This window comes from Schistocerca serialis, chromosome 3 (genome assembly GCF_023864345.2).
Source record: "Schistocerca serialis cubense isolate TAMUIC-IGC-003099 chromosome 3, iqSchSeri2.2, whole genome shotgun sequence".
Lineage (NCBI taxonomy): Eukaryota > Metazoa > Arthropoda > Insecta > Orthoptera > Acrididae > Schistocerca > Schistocerca serialis.
The window spans coordinates 392,221,155-392,239,741 of record NC_064640.1 but is presented as its reverse complement, the minus strand read 5'-3'; the positions used below and the strand labels follow the sequence as shown (position 1 = coordinate 392,239,741).

Sequence of the window (18,587 nt, the reverse complement as noted above, 5' to 3'; positions counted from 1 at the left end):
CCAACAGCGAAATGTGTCAAAGGCTTTAGGAACACTATGCAATGTTCCGTAAGAACACATTGCCTCCGATGAACGTGACGTCATAACTGTTTACATTAGATTCGTTTTAGCAGTTACGAGCGGGATCATGCACATGCACAGTTGAGTAGTACCTTTTCCCGCTTCTGGCTACAAAAATGTGGCTGTTGGCTGTGTAATAAGCAGTCGCAGCAAGCAGCTAGATGCTACCGGGAAAAATGGGGTGGAACTCGAAAGGAAACCACTGCAATGCGTGCTCGGTAGAACCGACTGGACACTTCATAGCCAGTTGGCCCAGTTCAAACATCGTGCGAATGTCGAGGCATGGGTGGATCAAATTGCCAAAATGATCATCCACACCACTGCAAAATCCATTCCAGAGTCTACAGGACAACAGAAGAGGCAACCTGTCCCTTGGTGGAGTGCAGAATCTTGCAGCCTTTCTGGTGGAAATGGCAAAGTGCCGCCAAATTATTTGAGAGAGCTAGAAGAGGTCATGGCAACAGTTCCTGAACGCCCTTCCACCAAAAGTTCCGTTGTGTGGGAGACCATTAGAAGTTTCTGGGAGAGGCAGCAGGTGCCCCATGGCTGCTGTAATGGGGAATGGCACTCTCCAAACCAATCCACAAGACATTGCCCAGACTATGGCGGTGTATTTTACCACAGTTACTGCAACAGCCATTCAGGATCCAGGTTTGCAGCACCATAGAGTGATTGCTGAAAGTAGTTTTAACTTCTGGCCCACCTCCGATGAAGGTTACAACTGCTCATTTTCCATGTGGTAGCTGGATTCTGTATTGTCTGCAGCTTGTGACACATCCCCTAGTCATGACAGGATCCATTAACATATGCTGCGGCACCTCACAACAGATATCCTCCTCGCACTTTTTAATGCCATTTGGTCGTCAGGTTACTTTCGCGACTCGTGGCGTGAGGTAATTTTAATTCCTCTTTTAAAACCTGGGAAAGACCATACATGTCCAAGTAGTTACCGTAGTGTTTCCCTCACTAGCTGCATGGGGAACACTTTGGAGCAGATGGTCACCCGCTGCCTTGTCTGGATCTTAGAATCCAGGCAACTCTGTAGTCACTTTCAGTGTGGGTTCAGGAGGTATCGCTCCACCTTTGATAACCTTTTCCTCCTGGAGGCGGCTATACACCAGGCTTCCCTATGCTGGCATCACCTTATAGGTATATTTTTTGGCATTGAGAAGTCCTACGATACTACTTTGAGGTACCTTATCCTGGAGCAGCTTCACGAATGGGGTTTTCATGGTTGTTTTCCCATTTTTGTTCAGTCCTTCCTCTCACCACGGTATTTTAGATACCGAGTCGGTGACGTCCTGCCTGATCGTTTTGAGTAGGAGAAAAGTGTCCCTCAAGGTAGCGTTTTAAGTGTGACTGTCTTTGTCATAGCTGTTAATAGCTTTACATCCATAGTGAAAAGTCCTTTCCAGTGTTCTTTGTTTGTGGATGACTTCTGTTTTTTCTCTTCTTCAAGCTTTGCAACGACAACACGTCAGTTGCACCTAACTCTTCAACGTTTTGATGAATGGGTATAGAAGAGTTGTTTTAAGTTTCCTGCTGAGAAGTCTGCATGTGTGTTCTTTTTTAACATTCACGTTCCATTTTAAACTTTCGTGAGTTGAGGATGAGGCACACTGTCCATAGTTTTAAAGACAGTGAGGTTTCTGGGCCACATATTTGACTTTAAGCTTACATCTTGAGTACCTGAAAGTACAGTCACTTAAGGCTTTAAGTATTTTAAAATGTCTTAGCCACAGCACATGGGGAGCAGACAGGATTTGTCTGCTCCAGTTTTACAGGGCATTTTTGCAGTCTCGGCTCAATTATGGGTGCACGAACTATGGTATTGTGTACCCCAAACTTCAATACCCAGTTGTTTACTAACGCTTCTGCGACAGTGCTAGCCCATACGTCTGGCATCAGTACTGTTGCAAAAAGTCGAGAAAAATCATTGATGATGTTGAGAACATACCTATTACCTGCAGGTGTTCTATTAAATGACTGGAGGACTCCAGCATCAACATTACCTGTGGTAATCCTCACAACAACACTTTCTGATGTGCAGTGTTGGCTCTTTGCATGCATGGTTCGCAATCTGTAACATACTGCTCCATGTCGTGCTTCCTGTTCCTCCACCAAAACTGCGCTGCTATATGTCTGTCTTTCGCATCGCACATCACCCTACATGATATGACAAGATATGGTCATGACCTTGCCGAAAAACTGCTGAAACCACCACAGTGGTCTGCACCTTGTCGTCCTACACAACAAACCTTCGTGCATAACAAAATGTGGCAGTGACTTATGTGCCTGCCAGTACTTGTCCTTTACCTGTGCCCCCTGCCACTCTTCCGCATGCTTCCCTAAGGTACTCGACGTCACTACCCTACAATTTAATGTGTCCGCTTTTGCATGTGATCTTCCTGGCATATGGATTATCTTGTACTCAAATTCACAAAGCTTAAGTGCCCACAATTTCAATGAGGCATGTTCCGTTATGACCTTACACTTCCTACCATACAGGTAACATCAAAAATACGTAACATTGTATATGACCACCAACATGTTTCGCTGTTGTTGAGTAGTTACACTACACCCCGTTTAACTGCCTGGAAGTGTAAGCTACCAGATGTTCTTGATCATCTGCCATCTGTTCCAAGACACAATATTTGAAGCATCAAAAGGATAAGCTCTTTGTCAAAATCCAGAAAAACCTATAGTGGATCTGAAACTAATATTTCTTTTAATTTTTCAAATGTCATTGGGCATTCCTGCAACCAATGGAAATTCGCCCCCTTTTCCAATAGCTTGTTCAAGGGTTTGGCTATTTTTGTGAAGTCCCTCATGAACCGTCTATAATAAATACAAAGGCAGATGAATGATTGCACCTGATTAGTTGTTTGTGATGTTGGATAATTTTGAACCGCATTTGTAACATGAGGATTGGTCCGTATCACTTGTCCCAGGTATGGTACCCGAGTTCGCGCAAAATGGCACTTGTCTATACTTAACGTCAAACTTGCTGACTGTAGTGTATTAAAGACATCCTCCAAACACCTCACATACTCCAGTAAACCATTTGAATAGACATCACACAAGTGTTTGGTTTTAATCCTCTCAATGTCCTAGCTAACAACCACTGAGAAGTCGCCAGTGTGTTCTTTAGTCCAAATGGCATGCGCTTAGAAAGAAAATAGCCACCCAGAACCGTAAATGCAGTTTTCGGCTCATCCTCAGACACCACTTCCAATTGATGGTACCTGCTCCTGAGACTCATAGTTGTAAGGAATCAACACGCACTCAAATTATCCAAAGTTTCTGTGATGTCTGGAATTGGATAAGTAATCAAAATAGTTAATGCATTTAGATATCTGTAGTCAACTAAAATCTGTGTTTCCTTGGTCCACTGATTTCTTCGTCATGACCCCTATGTTCGCTCTTCAGGGGCTATCACCCAGTTCTACGATCCCATCCGATAGTGGCTACTTAATAGACTCTTCTGTAATGTTTGTAGTTGTTGCTGTACAGTATGGCTTCCTATAAATTGGTATGCTATCCCCTGTCGATTTATGATGATCTGTCACCGAGGTTGCTGGTAAACCTCCATCTGTACAAAATAAATCACTAAACCTCAACAACTACTTTTCCATAGCCCTTCAGTTACTGTCCTTCAAATGATCCACTTTCCCTCATAACACTTCCATGTCAATAGTTTGTTTGCAGCTTTCATCTAGACTCGATTTATCTAAGTCCTCATCTTCCAAGACTTCCAGAGTGGCTATTACTGCACGCTTTTACAGTCACCTCTCCTCTGCCAAAGTTATCCATGCGAACTGGAATCATCCATTCCTCATTAATTCCACTTACTCGTGCCACACTCCTGCAGAAAAAGCAATGAGACCTATCCGACTCTTCATTGCTTGAGCAGTGCTATATATATAAGCAGGGTGTATATGACCCGGGAGATCCAGGAAAAACCCGGGAATTTTTTCATCCGGGAGAAAACCGGGAAAAACCCGGGAATTTTTTAGAATTCCGGGAAGTTTTCATTTTCAGTTAAATTTTTGTAATTTTCACGGGAAAGAACCGATACTCTAACAATGGATATTATTGTATACCGCTATTTCAGAATAATACTGCAACAATAAAACATCAACGAGAGAAAAACACGATAATAAAACTTAAATTGCGAAGAAAATGTGCCATATACAGCAACAAAACACAGTGCTCATACAAGCGTCTGCCAACAGCGAAATGTGTCAAAGGCTTTAGGAACACTATGCAATGTTCCGTAAGAACACATTGCCTCCGATGAACGTGACGTCATAACTGTTTACATTAGATTCGTTTTAGCAGTTACGAGCGGGATCATGCACATGCACAGTTGAGTAGTACCTTTTCCCGCTTCTGGCTACAAAAATGTGGCTGTTGGCTGTGTAATAAGCAGTCGCAGCAAGCAGCTAGATGCTACCGGGAAAAATGGGGTGGAACTCGAAAGGAAACCACTGCAATGCGTGCTCGGTAGAACCGACTGGACACTTCATAGCCAGTTGGCCCAGTTCAAACATCGTGCGAATGTCGAGGCATGGGTGGATCAAATTGCCAAAATGATCATCCACACCACTGCAAAATCCATTCCAGAGTCTACAGGACAACAGAAGAGGCAACCTGTCCCTTGGTGGAGTGCAGAATCTTGCAGCCTTTCTGGTGGAAATGGCAAAGTGCCGCCAAATTATTTGAGAGAGCTAGAAGAGGTCATGGCAACAGTTCCTGAACGCCCTTCCACCAAAAGTTCCGTTGTGTGGGAGACCATTAGAAGTTTCTGGGAGAGGCAGCAGGTGCCCCATGGCTGCTGTAATGGGGAATGGCACTCTCCAAACCAATCCACAAGACATTGCCCAGACTATGGCGGTGTATTTTACCACAGTTACTGCAACAGCCATTCAGGATCCAGGTTTGCAGCACCATAGAGTGATTGCTGAAAGTAGTTTTAACTTCTGGCCCACCTCCGATGAAGGTTACAACTGCTCATTTTCCATGTGGTAGCTGGATTCTGTATTGTCTGCAGCTTGTGACACATCCCCTAGTCATGACAGGATCCATTAACATATGCTGCGGCACCTCACAACAGATATCCTCCTCGCACTTTTTAATGCCATTTGGTCGTCAGGTTACTTTCGCGACTCGTGGCGTGAGGTAATTTTAATTCCTCTTTTAAAACCTGGGAAAGACCATACATGTCCAAGTAGTTACCGTAGTGTTTCCCTCACTAGCTGCATGGGGAACACTTTGGAGCAGATGGTCACCCGCTGCCTTGTCTGGATCTTAGAATCCAGGCAACTCTGTAGTCACTTTCAGTGTGGGTTCAGGAGGTATCGCTCCACCTTTGATAACCTTTTCCTCCTGGAGGCGGCTATACACCAGGCTTCCCTATGCTGGCATCACCTTATAGGTATATTTTTTGGCATTGAGAAGTCCTACGATACTACTTTGAGGTACCTTATCCTGGAGCAGCTTCACGAATGGGGTTTTCATGGTTGTTTTCCCATTTTTGTTCAGTCCTTCCTCTCACCACGGTATTTTAGATACCGAGTCGGTGACGTCCTGCCTGATCGTTTTGAGTAGGAGAAAAGTGTCCCTCAAGGTAGCGTTTTAAGTGTGACTGTCTTTGTCATAGCTGTTAATAGCTTTACATCCATAGTGAAAAGTCCTTTCCAGTGTTCTTTGTTTGTGGATGACTTCTGTTTTTTCTCTTCTTCAAGCTTTGCAACGACAACACGTCAGTTGCACCTAACTCTTCAACGTTTTGATGAATGGGTATAGAAGAGTTGTTTTAAGTTTCCTGCTGAGAAGTCTGCATGTGTGTTCTTTTTTAACATTCACGTTCCATTTTAAACTTTCGTGAGTTGAGGATGAGGCACACTGTCCATAGTTTTAAAGACAGTGAGGTTTCTGGGCCACATATTTGACTTTAAGCTTACATCTTGAGTACCTGAAAGTACAGTCACTTAAGGCTTTAAGTATTTTAAAATGTCTTAGCCACAGCACATGGGGAGCAGACAGGATTTGTCTGCTCCAGTTTTACAGGGCATTTTTGCAGTCTCGGCTCAATTATGGGTGCACGAACTATGGTATTGTGTACCCCAAACTTCAATACCCAGTTGTTTACTAACGCTTTTGCGACAGTGCTAGCCCATACGTCTGGCATCAGTACTGTTGCAAAAAGTCGAGAAAAATCATTGATGATGTTGAGAACATACCTATTACCTGCAGGTGTTCTATTAAATGACTGGAGGACTCCAGCATCAACATTACCTGTGGTAATCCTCACAACAACACTTTCTGATGTGCAGTGTTGGCTCTTTGCATGCATGGTTCGCAATCTGTAACATACTGCTCCATGTCGTGCTTCCTGTTCCTCCACCAAAACTGCGCTGCTATATGTCTGTCTTTCGCATCGCACATCACCCTACATGATATGACAAGATATGGTCATGACCTTGCCGAAAAACTGCTGAAACCACCACAGTGGTCTGCACCTTGTCGTCCTACACAACAAACCTTCGTGCATAACAAAATGTGGCAGTGACTTATGTGCCTGCCAGTACTTGTCCTTTACCTGTGCCCCCTGCCACTCTTCCGCATGCTTCCCTAAGGTACTCGACGTCACTACCCTACAATTTAATGTGTCCGCTTTTGCATGTGATCTTCCTGGCATATGGATTATCTTGTACTCAAATTCACAAAGCTTAAGTGCCCACAATTTCAATGAGGCATGTTCCGTTATGACCTTACACTTCCTACCATACAGGTAACATCAAAAATACGTAACATTGTATATGACCACCAACATGTTTCGCTGTTGTTGAGTAGTTACACTACACCCCGTTTAACTGCCTGGAAGTGTAAGCTACCAGATGTTCTTGATCATCTGCCATCTGTTCCAAGACACAATATTTGAAGCATCAAAAGGATAAGCTCTTTGTCAAAATCCAGAAAAACCTATAGTGGATCTGAAACTAATATTTCTTTTAATTTTTCAAATGTCATTGGGCATTCCTGCAACCAATGGAAATTCGCCCCCTTTTCCAATAGCTTGTTCAAGGGTTTGGCTATTTTTGTGAAGTCCCTCATGAACCGTCTATAATAAATACAAAGGCAGATGAATGATTGCACCTGATTAGTTGTTTGTGATGTTGGATAATTTTGAACCGCATTTGTAACATGAGGATTGGTCCGTATCACTTGTCCCAGGTATGGTACCCGAGTTCGCGCAAAATGGCACTTGTCTATACTTAACGTCAAACTTGCTGACTGTAGTGTATTAAAGACATCCTCCAAACACCTCACATACTCCAGTAAACCATTTGAATAGACATCACACAAGTGTTTGGTTTTAATCCTCTCAATGTCCTAGCTAACAACCACTGAGAAGTCGCCAGTGTGTTCTTTAGTCCAAATGGCATGCGCTTAGAAAGAAAATAGCCACCCAGAACCGTAAATGCAGTTTTCGGCTCATCCTCAGACACCACTTCCAATTGATGGTACCTGCTCCTGAGACTCATAGTTGTAAGGAATCAACACGCACTCAAATTATCCAAAGTTTCTGTGATGTCTGGAATTGGATAAGTAATCAAAATAGTTAATGCATTTAGATATCTGTAGTCAACTAAAATCTGTGTTTCCTTGGTCCACTGATTTCTTCGTCATGACCCCTATGTTCGCTCTTCAGGGGCTATCACCCAGTTCTACGATCCCATCCGATAGTGGCTACTTAATAGACTCTTCTGTAATGTTTGTAGTTGTTGCTGTACAGTATGGCTTCCTATAAATTGGTATGCTATCCCCTGTCGATTTATGATGATCTGTCACCGAGGTTGCTGGTAAACCTCCATCTGTACAAAATAAATCACTAAACCTCAACAACTACTTTTCCATAGCCCTTCAGTTACTGTCCTTCAAATGATCCACTTTCCCTCATAACACTTCCATGTCAATAGTTTGTTTGCAGCTTTCATCTAGACTCGATTTATCTAAGTCCTCATCTTCCAAGACTTCCAGAGTGGCTATTACTGCACGCTTTTACAGTCACCTCTCCTCTGCCAAAGTTATCCATGCGAACTGGAATCATCCATTCCTCATTAATTCCACTTACTCGTGCCACACTCCTGCAGAAAAAGCAATGAGACCTATCCGACTCTTCATTGCTTGAGCAGTGCTATATATATAAGCAGGGTGTATATGACCCGGGAGATCCAGGAAAAACCCGGGAATTTTTTCATCCGGGAGAAAACCGGGAAAAACCCGGGAATTTTTTAGAATTCCGGGAAGTTTTCATTTTCAGTTAAATTTTTATAATTTTCACGGGAAAGAACCGATACTCTAACAATGGATATTATTGTATACCGCTATTTCAGAATAATACTGCAACAATAAAACATCAACGAGAGAAAAACACGATAATAAAACTTAAATTGCGAAGAAAATGTGCCATATACAGCAACAAAACACAGTGCTCATACAAGCGTCTGCCAACAGCGAAATGTGTCAAAGGCTTTAGGAACACTATGCAATGTTCCGTAAGAACACATTGCCTCCGATGAACGTGACGTCATAACTGTTTACATTAGATTCGTTTTAGCAGTTACGAGCGGGATCATGCACATGCACAGTTGAGTAGTACCTTTTCCCGCTTCTGGCTACAAAAATGTGGCTGTTGGCTGTGTAATAAGCAGTCGCAGCAAGCAGCTAGATGCTACCGGGAAAAATTTACTGGAGCGCCCAAGCCGCTAGATTCTTGCATGGGCAGCAGGCCCAGTTCTAGGAGGGGGGTGGGGAGCAAATTCATACTATTGAGGGAAAAAAACCTTCTTTCACAAAGCGACTAGCATCCAGCGCACGTTAGTCTATCGATTATTCATATGACTTTGAAACGCATCCCTGTCAGTTTTTGAACATTTTTGAACACATTCTAAGTTGATTTCTGAATCAATCGGAAGTTGATTTGTGAATGCGTGCATAGTGTACATGATGTCTCTGTCAGGGGAATCCTCGTCCCATGTAGAAACAAAGTTTCCTACAGACAAAAGGGGCTATATGAGCTGAGCGGAGTAAGGCCGAACGGATGAATGACAACCGCTGTCTGATTGTGTGGTTGATTGGTTTTGCGAATGATGAGCGTTGTTATAATTACTAGCTAAATCCATAGATTCGGACTACAGGAGTGGAAATAAACGAATAACAGGCAAGAAAGATTACGTATTACCTTCTCGGTGTATCCAAGAAAATGAAATTTTTACAGAAAATTTTTGGGCAGATCGCTATACTAGTAAGGGCCAGTTGAACAGTCCCCGGCTAGCAGCCGCTTTAAATTCTATTCTGGAAGAAGCGCGGAAGACGCGTTGTATGAACATGTAGCAACGCCTAACCGGAGAGTAATCACGGGATGGCTAAACCGGTGATTCTGGCAGAATTAGTGGAGTTAACCTGCGAATAATCTTTGACATTGGCAGGAACAGTTACAGAACTAGTGCTAACAAGACAGTTTGCTAGAACGAGGAAGGAGAAGAAACGGGGACATGATATAAATTATGGAACAATATGACGATTCTAAGTTTGTATAAAAATTTCGTACCACTACTTTTCGATCTCATACTTGAGAAACTGGAGCGTATGAGTGAAGTGTGAAACTACTTCTTGGCTTTTTGCTTGTAGTAGGCCTGATAGGCATTTGATATTGGTACTTGGTGAATTATATTCTGTCGTTACAAAAAAGACCGTTTGTGCCAAAAGAGTCTCGTTTATTTGGCGTGTATTACAATTGTTGCAGTATTAGAAAGGCCTATTTCGTTTTATCTAGCAGAGAGTGACTAATCAGATCGGGAAACCACACCAGTCTTGGGTCCTATTTGCATTAACAGCTTTTTCAGTATTAGACAACGGCATTTCGACTTTTAATGTAGCAAAATATTTCACGAACTTTGATGAGGTAATAGATTCTTTCGCAGAAAGGAAAGTACTCCATGTAAAGCTGTAGCAAGATTAAAGAGAAAAAAATCTAGGAGCTAAGGATTGAAGAAGTGTGTATTGTCTTGCTTGTCTCGTGTCTTTACTGGGTTTATGTATCCTATATTTTATTTCATTTCACACAGGGCAGCAAGTTGTTAGCTGATAGGGAATAAAGAGTGCAAATTTTCTGAAGAGGGACCAGATTTCAAACCGGCCAATTGTAAGCAGGAGAGGACCACAGGACATTTTAATTTCCACTGTCCTGAATATGGTTTGATGGCATCCATTACAAAATATAAAATTCCACAGAGCAAAGCACACTGACGTACGAATTCTGTGTGAGGAGGCGAGGCACTGCCCTTCGGCACACTTACGACCAAATAACATATCTTACATTTCCTCGAACACACACATTTTATGCATCAGACTCTTCAGAAAACTGTGCGCTACAGAATGCACATATTTTTGAAAATTCGATTTTTTTAAATTTTTGACGTGCTATCTCAAACACACAAGGGAGTGGCGGGGTATTGCACCGGTTCGGAAATATGGTATATCTGGGGCTGATGCGCAGAGCAGTCTGAGTTACAGTGGGGTAGTGGGTAGTCTCCACGTGACCCGTGTTTACATTTAGTGACTCTGCTGTTTTCGTTTACTGCTCTCACGTCAAATGAAAACAAAACAGATTTCTGATTTCCACCTTTCTGACAGTCAAGCAGAACAATGAAGTTATTTTTGTCGGTTTGCTTAAGAAATTTTCTTTTTAATTCCACACACTGGTCGCTGCATTTCAAGTGCATGTTTTCAACTTCTAGCACGTATGGCATTATGCCATAATAAAGAACCAAACATGGGATAACACAGTACTGCTACTCCAAGAAAATTTACATCCCGAAAACTACATTGAAAAGCTTAATATCAGGTCGTGGCCTACTTAACTGGGAATATGGACATACAAATGTGCACTTTAAATGTGGACATTTTAGTATGGGTCTCGAAATTCCAATGCTCTTGAAGTATCCTGTGATGTCTTGTTTATTCTGTGAAATAATGTACGATCTTTTAATGTTTTACACGTATGAACATACGGGCTCCCTGCGACATTGTAGCTGCGCAAGCGCGGTGACGCCTGTCATCTGGCGCTCTCTGGCAACTACGGAAAGGAACCTATTTCAAACAGGTCACGGGAAAATATTCCGAATGGTGGTTTTAAAAGCGTTACCATAAAAGTACCATTCTGGCAGTTACAACGGAGCTATGTGCGATAATGTACGATGAATTTCTTAAATCACAAAGCGTTTGACTCTCATTTAAAAATCAACTCTTTGATGACGAGCCATTTAGATGAATTTCGGGCCCAGAAGATCAGACATTTAAGTCGTTATTAAAAATTTTACGATCACTTTGTAATACGCGCATAAGAGACCAACATTGTATGTGAAAGGTTAGCTTCTCTTGCAGCGTATTAATCTTACAGACCAATATTATATGTGTAAGCTTTGCGTTTCGTGTAGCAACACTATGTATATTAATTTAAACCATTTACTTTTTCTGTTTGTGCGTTCGCGCTACTTAACAGTGATGTTGCTATTGGCTGACTACATTACATGCCCTAAGCTCTGAATACCCCACTGTCATCGGCTGGCGAGATCACGTGACATGAGCTGTGGCTGGCTTACAAATGCGCATCGCAATCTCGATTTCAGTGCTTCGGAAAGTAACGTGCGGTGTTTGGTGGAATTCGAATTTATACTTTCGTAATACGAAAATATGCAGCCTATATGTTGCTGCACATAAAGATCTTTCCAAAACGCGTTTTTTCCCTGTGTTTAGTTTTATAAAGCACCGGGAAATTGTACTCCCGTGTATAAAACCATAATCATTCAAAGGACTTATACAGTTCCAAGAGAAAATATACTGTCAGTTAACGGGGGAAAAGTATGTTTTCACCCGGGAGAAAGTGTATTTTTAACCGGGAAATCTGGGAGAAATCTGGGAATCTTTTTTCCTTGTCCACGTATACACCCTGATAAGGTTTCTCTCGACAAATCGGTATCCACTGAAACCCACACTATCTTCACTGTAACTGCTGTTATTTTATCATGCTAATCCATCTTTACTGAAAACATATGCAGTTCAGTTGGTCTCACTCCATTATAGGCGAGCCCTGCACCATTGCTTCAGTTGCAACTGTTTCCCCCAATGGAAACAAAATTACACTTAGTTATACTGTGGATTGCCAAAGATCTACCTTAGCGTGATGTTTGTTGAGAAAGTATAACCTGAGCATCTTTGAATGACCTTCGCCTGTGCGTGGCAGTACCTCCAGCCATTCTCCGAACTTAGTTTTCTCAACTGAAAACTCCAATTCTGCCATACCCAATGATTCCACACTATTATTGCCAACCTCCATAACCTATACCTTGGTGGCCCCAGAGTCTTCTTTCTCATGAGGTCTGGACTGATAAGATATGTGCTCCCCTGTGACTACCGAAAGTCTCTGCTGCCACTCATCAGGCCCACAGCATTCAGTTTGTGCACTAACTTGTGCAGTGTTATGGTCTATTGGGGCTCCCTTCTGATGCTTCTGTATGTGTCTAATGGCTACTTCCCTTACCGGTGCTTCCCAGCTTTTCTACTTCTATAGATGCCCACTGGGCCACACATTACACGCATAGCACTCTGATTGTTGACATTACTTCATTCTGTGCCCCCTCCTGACCACATTTGTAACAATTGATTTCAGAAGTGAACACTCAGTGACCCACTCTTTGCTTTGTTGCCGATATCCACGTCCTCTATATGTGTTTAGAGCTTAAGAGCTGATGCTGAATTTTCCATTAGTACCCTCCGTGACATCTCTGCGGGTACACAATGCAGAAAAACGTCCACTGCACTGTTGTACGTCTGCTGGCCACTGTGGCCGAATGATTCTAGGTGCTTCAGTCCGGAACCGTGCTGCAGCTATGGTCGCAGGTTCGAATCCTGCCTCGGGCAGGGATGTGTGTGATGTCCTTAGGTTAGTTAGGTTTAAGTAGTTCTGAGTCTAGGGGACTGATGGCATCAGATATTAAGTCCCATAGTGCTTAGAGCTATTTGAACCATTTGTTGTATGTCTCTTGCAACAATACCCTACTAGCTTCTGCATTTTGGGTCTGTAACATATGTCTTTGCATTCAGTTTACAGATTCTATCTGAGAATGACTTCATAGACTTGCTGTGCCACATTGACAAAGTACTTGGTCTCTCCTGAAAAAACCATGCACTATTTTTCTTTTGGCACTGCTGGCAGAGTCCAGCGGCCCACTCCTGAAAATGTTTGCGCCTTACTCGAGGTCTCGTGGTACACAACATATGCTTTGGCATCACCTGCTACATGTTAGCAACATGCAGAGTTATTTCTCCTGACCACCCATGCACTTCTGCAGCATCCCTAACATTCTTAATAAAAATTGTCACATCCTCCAGTGTCTTGCCCGAGGAGTGTTTAATTAATGTGACAACTGCCGAGTCATATGGGACAGAAGGCACCCCCAATGCAGACTTATTTTTATCTAACTCCTCTTGCAGCTGAACCAACTCACTTTCCCAGCTTCTAACTCACAGGTAAATTAAAAATTTCTCTGCCTCTTGAGCTCCAGCTTCTTTGTTAATGTGTGCACTCGTTGAGTTAAAGCAGCAGTCACTTTGGTGGTGGTACTAGTAGCATATGTTTCTACCACATACTCTAGTTCTTCCTTAATTCAGGTATTGAACAAAAAAATGCAGACTCCCCTTTAATCACCCTACACACATAAATTTAACCACAAATTAATTCTTATGGTGAATCATCACGTACCTGCACTTATTACAGCTGTTAGCCACATGACCAGTTTGCCTACACACAGGGCAAGTAGCTGCTACAACTGTGGTACATGGGAAATTGTGTCCAGGCAAATTACAAATTACCTCTGGTGCTAAAGTATCGTGTCCACTATTATCTCTAAACACAAATAAGTCCACAGGTTCCTCTGGCTTCACAAAAGTAGCTCTAAACATTATGTACTCTTATCCCACACAGTTTATTCTGACAACAAGAGCAAACACCAAAAATAATATAAATAAAACTAGATTCACTGCACCACATTGTGCTGAGCTGTTGCCACCAAATCCACATAAAGTGCTACCGCCTCACTCACCATTCACCAAAACCAACTCTCTCACCCAACCATAGTGCTTGACGTGGACGAACACTGTGAAGACAACTCTATCTCAGGGGTCTTAATGTGCCAGGATGACAGAGATATGGTTTGGAGGGAGGGGTGAATCATGCTGGGCTGCGCGGAAATACATAGGTGAGCCTGGCATTGACTTCATTCCATTGAAGAATACACAGTACCTCTGATGATCCAGGTGATGGCAGCGCATGTGCGTATGTGTGTCAGCACCAACGCCAACACCAGGTTCAGCCGCCCCAGCACCTGGCCACTCCATGCTCGAGGTCATAACGGCTCCTCTCCTTGCTCAGCAATCTGACGACTGACAGCATTTGTCAGCCGAGCCAGAAGCCCCATGCCTGCCCACCTGGAGTGCGGCTGCCTTTTCCCTCTAGTGCTGTTTGTGGTCACCATGCAGAGCACAGCACCTTTGTAGCAGAGCCTCAGCATCTCCAGTCACCTGCCATGGACAGCTCCGTCGGTAATAGAGGGCAGTCTTGCCCCGGGAAGTCACAATATCACACCCAAGCTCCAGCCTTGCAGCCAGCAGTTTACAGTCCATATATTTTCAGTCAGATCGTGATAAAATTTCAAAGTGGTGCAATGATTGGTAGCTTGATTTAAATGTTCAGAAATATAAAATTGTGTGCCTCAAAAAATGAAAAAAAGAGAACTTCGTATTCTATCACTGTCATGTCAGTGACTTGCAGTAGGAATCGACCAACTCTTACAAATACCTGGGAGAAACACTTTCTGGGAATATGAAATGGAATGAATGCATAGGCTCAGTCATGTGTAAAACAAGTGACAGACTTTGGTTTATTGGTAGAATACTGGAGAAATGCAATCAGATTACAAAGGAGACTGCTTACAAATCACTCGTGTGACACATTCTAGAATATTGTTCATGGACTAACAAGGGATATTGAATGTGTATAGAGAAGGGCAGCATGAATGAATGGTCACAGGTTTGTTTCACCTGTAGGAGAGTGTCACAGAGACACTGAAGTAATTGAACTAGCAGACTCTTGAATAATATGAAAACTATCCCAAGAAAGTCTACATATAAAGTTTCAAGAACTGACTTTAAATGATGACTCTTACATTGCTCACATAGGGATCATGTGAACAAGATTAGATTAATTACAGCACACACAGAGGCGTTTAAACATACTTCCTGCGTTCCATATCTGAATGGATCAGGAAAAAACCCTAATAACTGGTATAATGAGGTGTACCCTCTGCCATGCACTTAACACTGGTTTGCAGAGTGTAGATGGAGATGTAAATGCAGATGTAGACTGTGTTTATAAGTTGTAAATCTTGAGACCTACAGATATTGGGGGTGTTAAGAAAAATGGAATCATGTTCAGTCTATTGGTCAAAGTGATGGCTGTGTCTGTGGGAGAGTATGCTGCAATTTTTGTGGGAGACTACTAAAATGACTTTATGACTGGTTTCCAGATGGTTATGTGAAAGTTATTTATAATAAATACACCAGAAAGGAGCATTATTGGAGGAAATAGTAACAGCACAAATCTAGAGATTCTCCTCACAATCAAGGAAGTTATGTATGTGCAAAATTTAGGTCTGGACAAAAAATTAATGTGAAAATTGTGGCATTGAATTCTCTGTAGCTTGAGGTTTGCATGCTCAAAACTCTACTCTTCCTTCCATACTATGAGCTCTCACGCTTTTCTCACACACAAGACTTATGTGTTACAGTAATCCTCCTCATTACTTGGATATGGCCGTATTTCTTGACATTCTGGAATATTACCAGATTTCAACTGTTTCTTAGTTTCATTGGGTGATTGCATTTTGTTATTGCTTTGTTTTTAGCTAGCAGAATTACACCAAACTATGGATGAGAGGGAGCATCAAATACAGTCAGAGCATCTGAGGAGTCAGTACATTATTAAACGTCTGCAGAGAGAAAATAGTGAACTAAAAGAAGAAATTTGTAAATTGAAGAATAATGGAAATTTATTTAAGAAAGTGAGTATTATATGTTTGAGCTTAGTTTGACAGCAGAAGTATTGAATATCTTTTATTTTGAATATAACAATATTATGAAAAGGAAAGTTGCTATGCACCATATACTGGAGATACTGAGTCACAGATAGGCAGAACAAAAAGACTGTCACAAATAAACCTTTTGGCCTATAAGGCCTTCATCAACACCACACGCACATGCACACGACTGCAGTCTCAGGCAACTGAAACCACACTGCGAGCAGCAACACCAGTGCATGATGAGAGTAGCAATTGGGGGGATAGTTCAGTAAGGGTTGTAGGTTAGATGGTGGGCAGGGGAGTGGGGGGGGGGGGGGGGGGGTGCGGAAAAGGAGAGAAGTAAAAATACTAAGTGTGATGGTGGAATGACAGCTGTGTAGTGCTGGAATGGGAACAGGGAAGGGGATGGATGGGTGAGGACAGTGACTAACAAAGACAGAGGCCAGGAGGGTTACGGGAATGTAGGATGTATTTCAGGGAAAGTTCCGACCTGCGCAATTCAAGAAAGTTGGTGTTGGTGGGAAGGATCCGTATGGCACAGGCTGTGAAGTACTCACTGAAATGAAGGATGTCATGTTTGGCAGTGTGCTCAGCAACATGGTGGTCCACTTGTTTTATGGCCACAGTTTGTCGGTGGCCATTCATGCGGACAGACAGCTTGTTGGTTGTCATGTCCACACAGAATGCAGCACAGTGGTTACAGCTCAGCTTGTAGATCAAAGGACTGTTTTCACAGGTAGCCCTGCCTCTGATTGGATAGGTGGTGATTGTGACTGGACTGGAGTAGGTGGTGGTGGGAGGATGTATGGGACAGGTCTTGCATCTAGTACTGGGGTATGAGCCATGAGGTAAGAGGTTGGAAGCAGTGGTTGTGTAAGGATGGATGAGCATATATTGTGTAGGTTCAGTGGGCAGTGGAACACCACTGTTGGAGAGGTGGCAAGAATAGTGGGCAGGACACTTCTCATTTCAGGGCACAATAAGGGGTAGTCGAAACTCTGGCAGAGAATGTAATTCAGTTGCTCCAGTCCTGTATCATACTGAGTTATGAGGGGAATACTCCTCTGTGGCCGGACAGTGGGACTTCAAGAGGTGGAGGAAGACTGGAAAAATAAAGCACTGGATATTTGTTTTTCTACAAGGTTGGGAGGATAACTAAGTTCTGCGAAGGCTTCCGTGAGACCTCCGATGTATTTCGAGAGGGATCGCTCGTTACTGCAGATGCGATGACCACAGGTGCTAGGCTGTACGGAAGGGACTTCTTGGTATGGAATGGGTGGCAGCTGTCGAAGTGGAGGTATTGCTGGTGGTTAGTAGGTTTGATATGGATGGAGGTACTGATGTGGCCATCTTTGAGGTGGAGATCTACATCTACGAAGGTGGCTTGTTGGGTTGAGTAGGAACAGGTGAAGCAAATGGGGGAGAAGTTGTTGAGGTTCTGGCAGAATGTAGATAGGGGTGTCCTCACCCTCAATCCAGATTGCAAAAATGTCAACAATGAATCTGAACAAGATGAGGGGTTTAGGATTCGGGGTTTATAGGAAGGATTCCTCTATACGGCTCATGAATAGGCTGGCATAGGATGGTGCCATGCAGGTACCTACAGCCATATGCAGGATTTGTTTGTGGGTAATGCGTTCAAAGGAGAAGTAATTGTGGGTGAGGGTAAAGTTTTTCATGGCGTCAATGATCTTATTACCCGGAACTTACCCTCTTGTATAAAAGATACCAGCCCTTTCCTCCACTGATTCTCCACAGTTCCTGTCTGTTTACTATATGGTGCCCCGCTCACCACTATTGATGCCACCTCCCTTTACACGAACATTCCTAATGCCCATGGCCTGACCACTATTGAACATTGCCTTTCCCAACGCCTGATGGATCCCAAACTAACAACTTCCTTCCTAGTCACTTTTCAGGCTCTCAACAGGTTTTTATTCATCAGTTTTTATCTGACAGGTTGTTCAGGGTTTGAGTTGGTACTTTACTCATCTCTGTGTGGTTCCAAGAGAATGCATCCCACTGGACTCTGTAGGATGCATTCTTCCACATCGTCATCAGTGGGCTAGTGACCATTGCTCAACCAAGCACTGTGTGTCGTCAGCTTTTGCATTTCGTACAGCTCTCACTGTGTAGCCTCAGCTAAAAGCCGGCCCCAAGGTGTCATCCAGAGGGCCCCTAATTGGACTTTTACCCATGGTTTCCAGTTCTCTCCTACAAAAATGTGGATATTGCATTTCTGTTGCCGTACCACAGTCCATCCTGAACCAAAACTCTGTTTGGGTACCCAGCCCTTGGACGTTGTTGTGAAGTCCCATTTTT

General features: G+C 43.0%; 1 protein-coding gene across 7 annotated transcripts in view; it reads left to right on the top strand.

Annotated features, from left to right (window-relative positions):
* LOC126470242 (centromere protein J) overlaps positions 1–18,587 on the top strand; it is a 326,728-nt gene that overhangs the window by 172,240 nt on the left and 135,901 nt on the right. For 4 of the 7 annotated variants that reach the window (XM_050097948.1, XM_050097947.1, XM_050097945.1 and 1 more), the window contains exon 7: positions 16,092–16,247. The exons of the other annotated variants lie outside the window; for them this stretch is intronic. In XM_050097948.1, the coding sequence (XP_049953905.1) occupies positions 16,092–16,247 (156 nt within the window). The remainder of the gene's footprint in view (positions 1–16,091; positions 16,248–18,587) is intronic. 7 annotated transcript variants of the gene reach the window in all.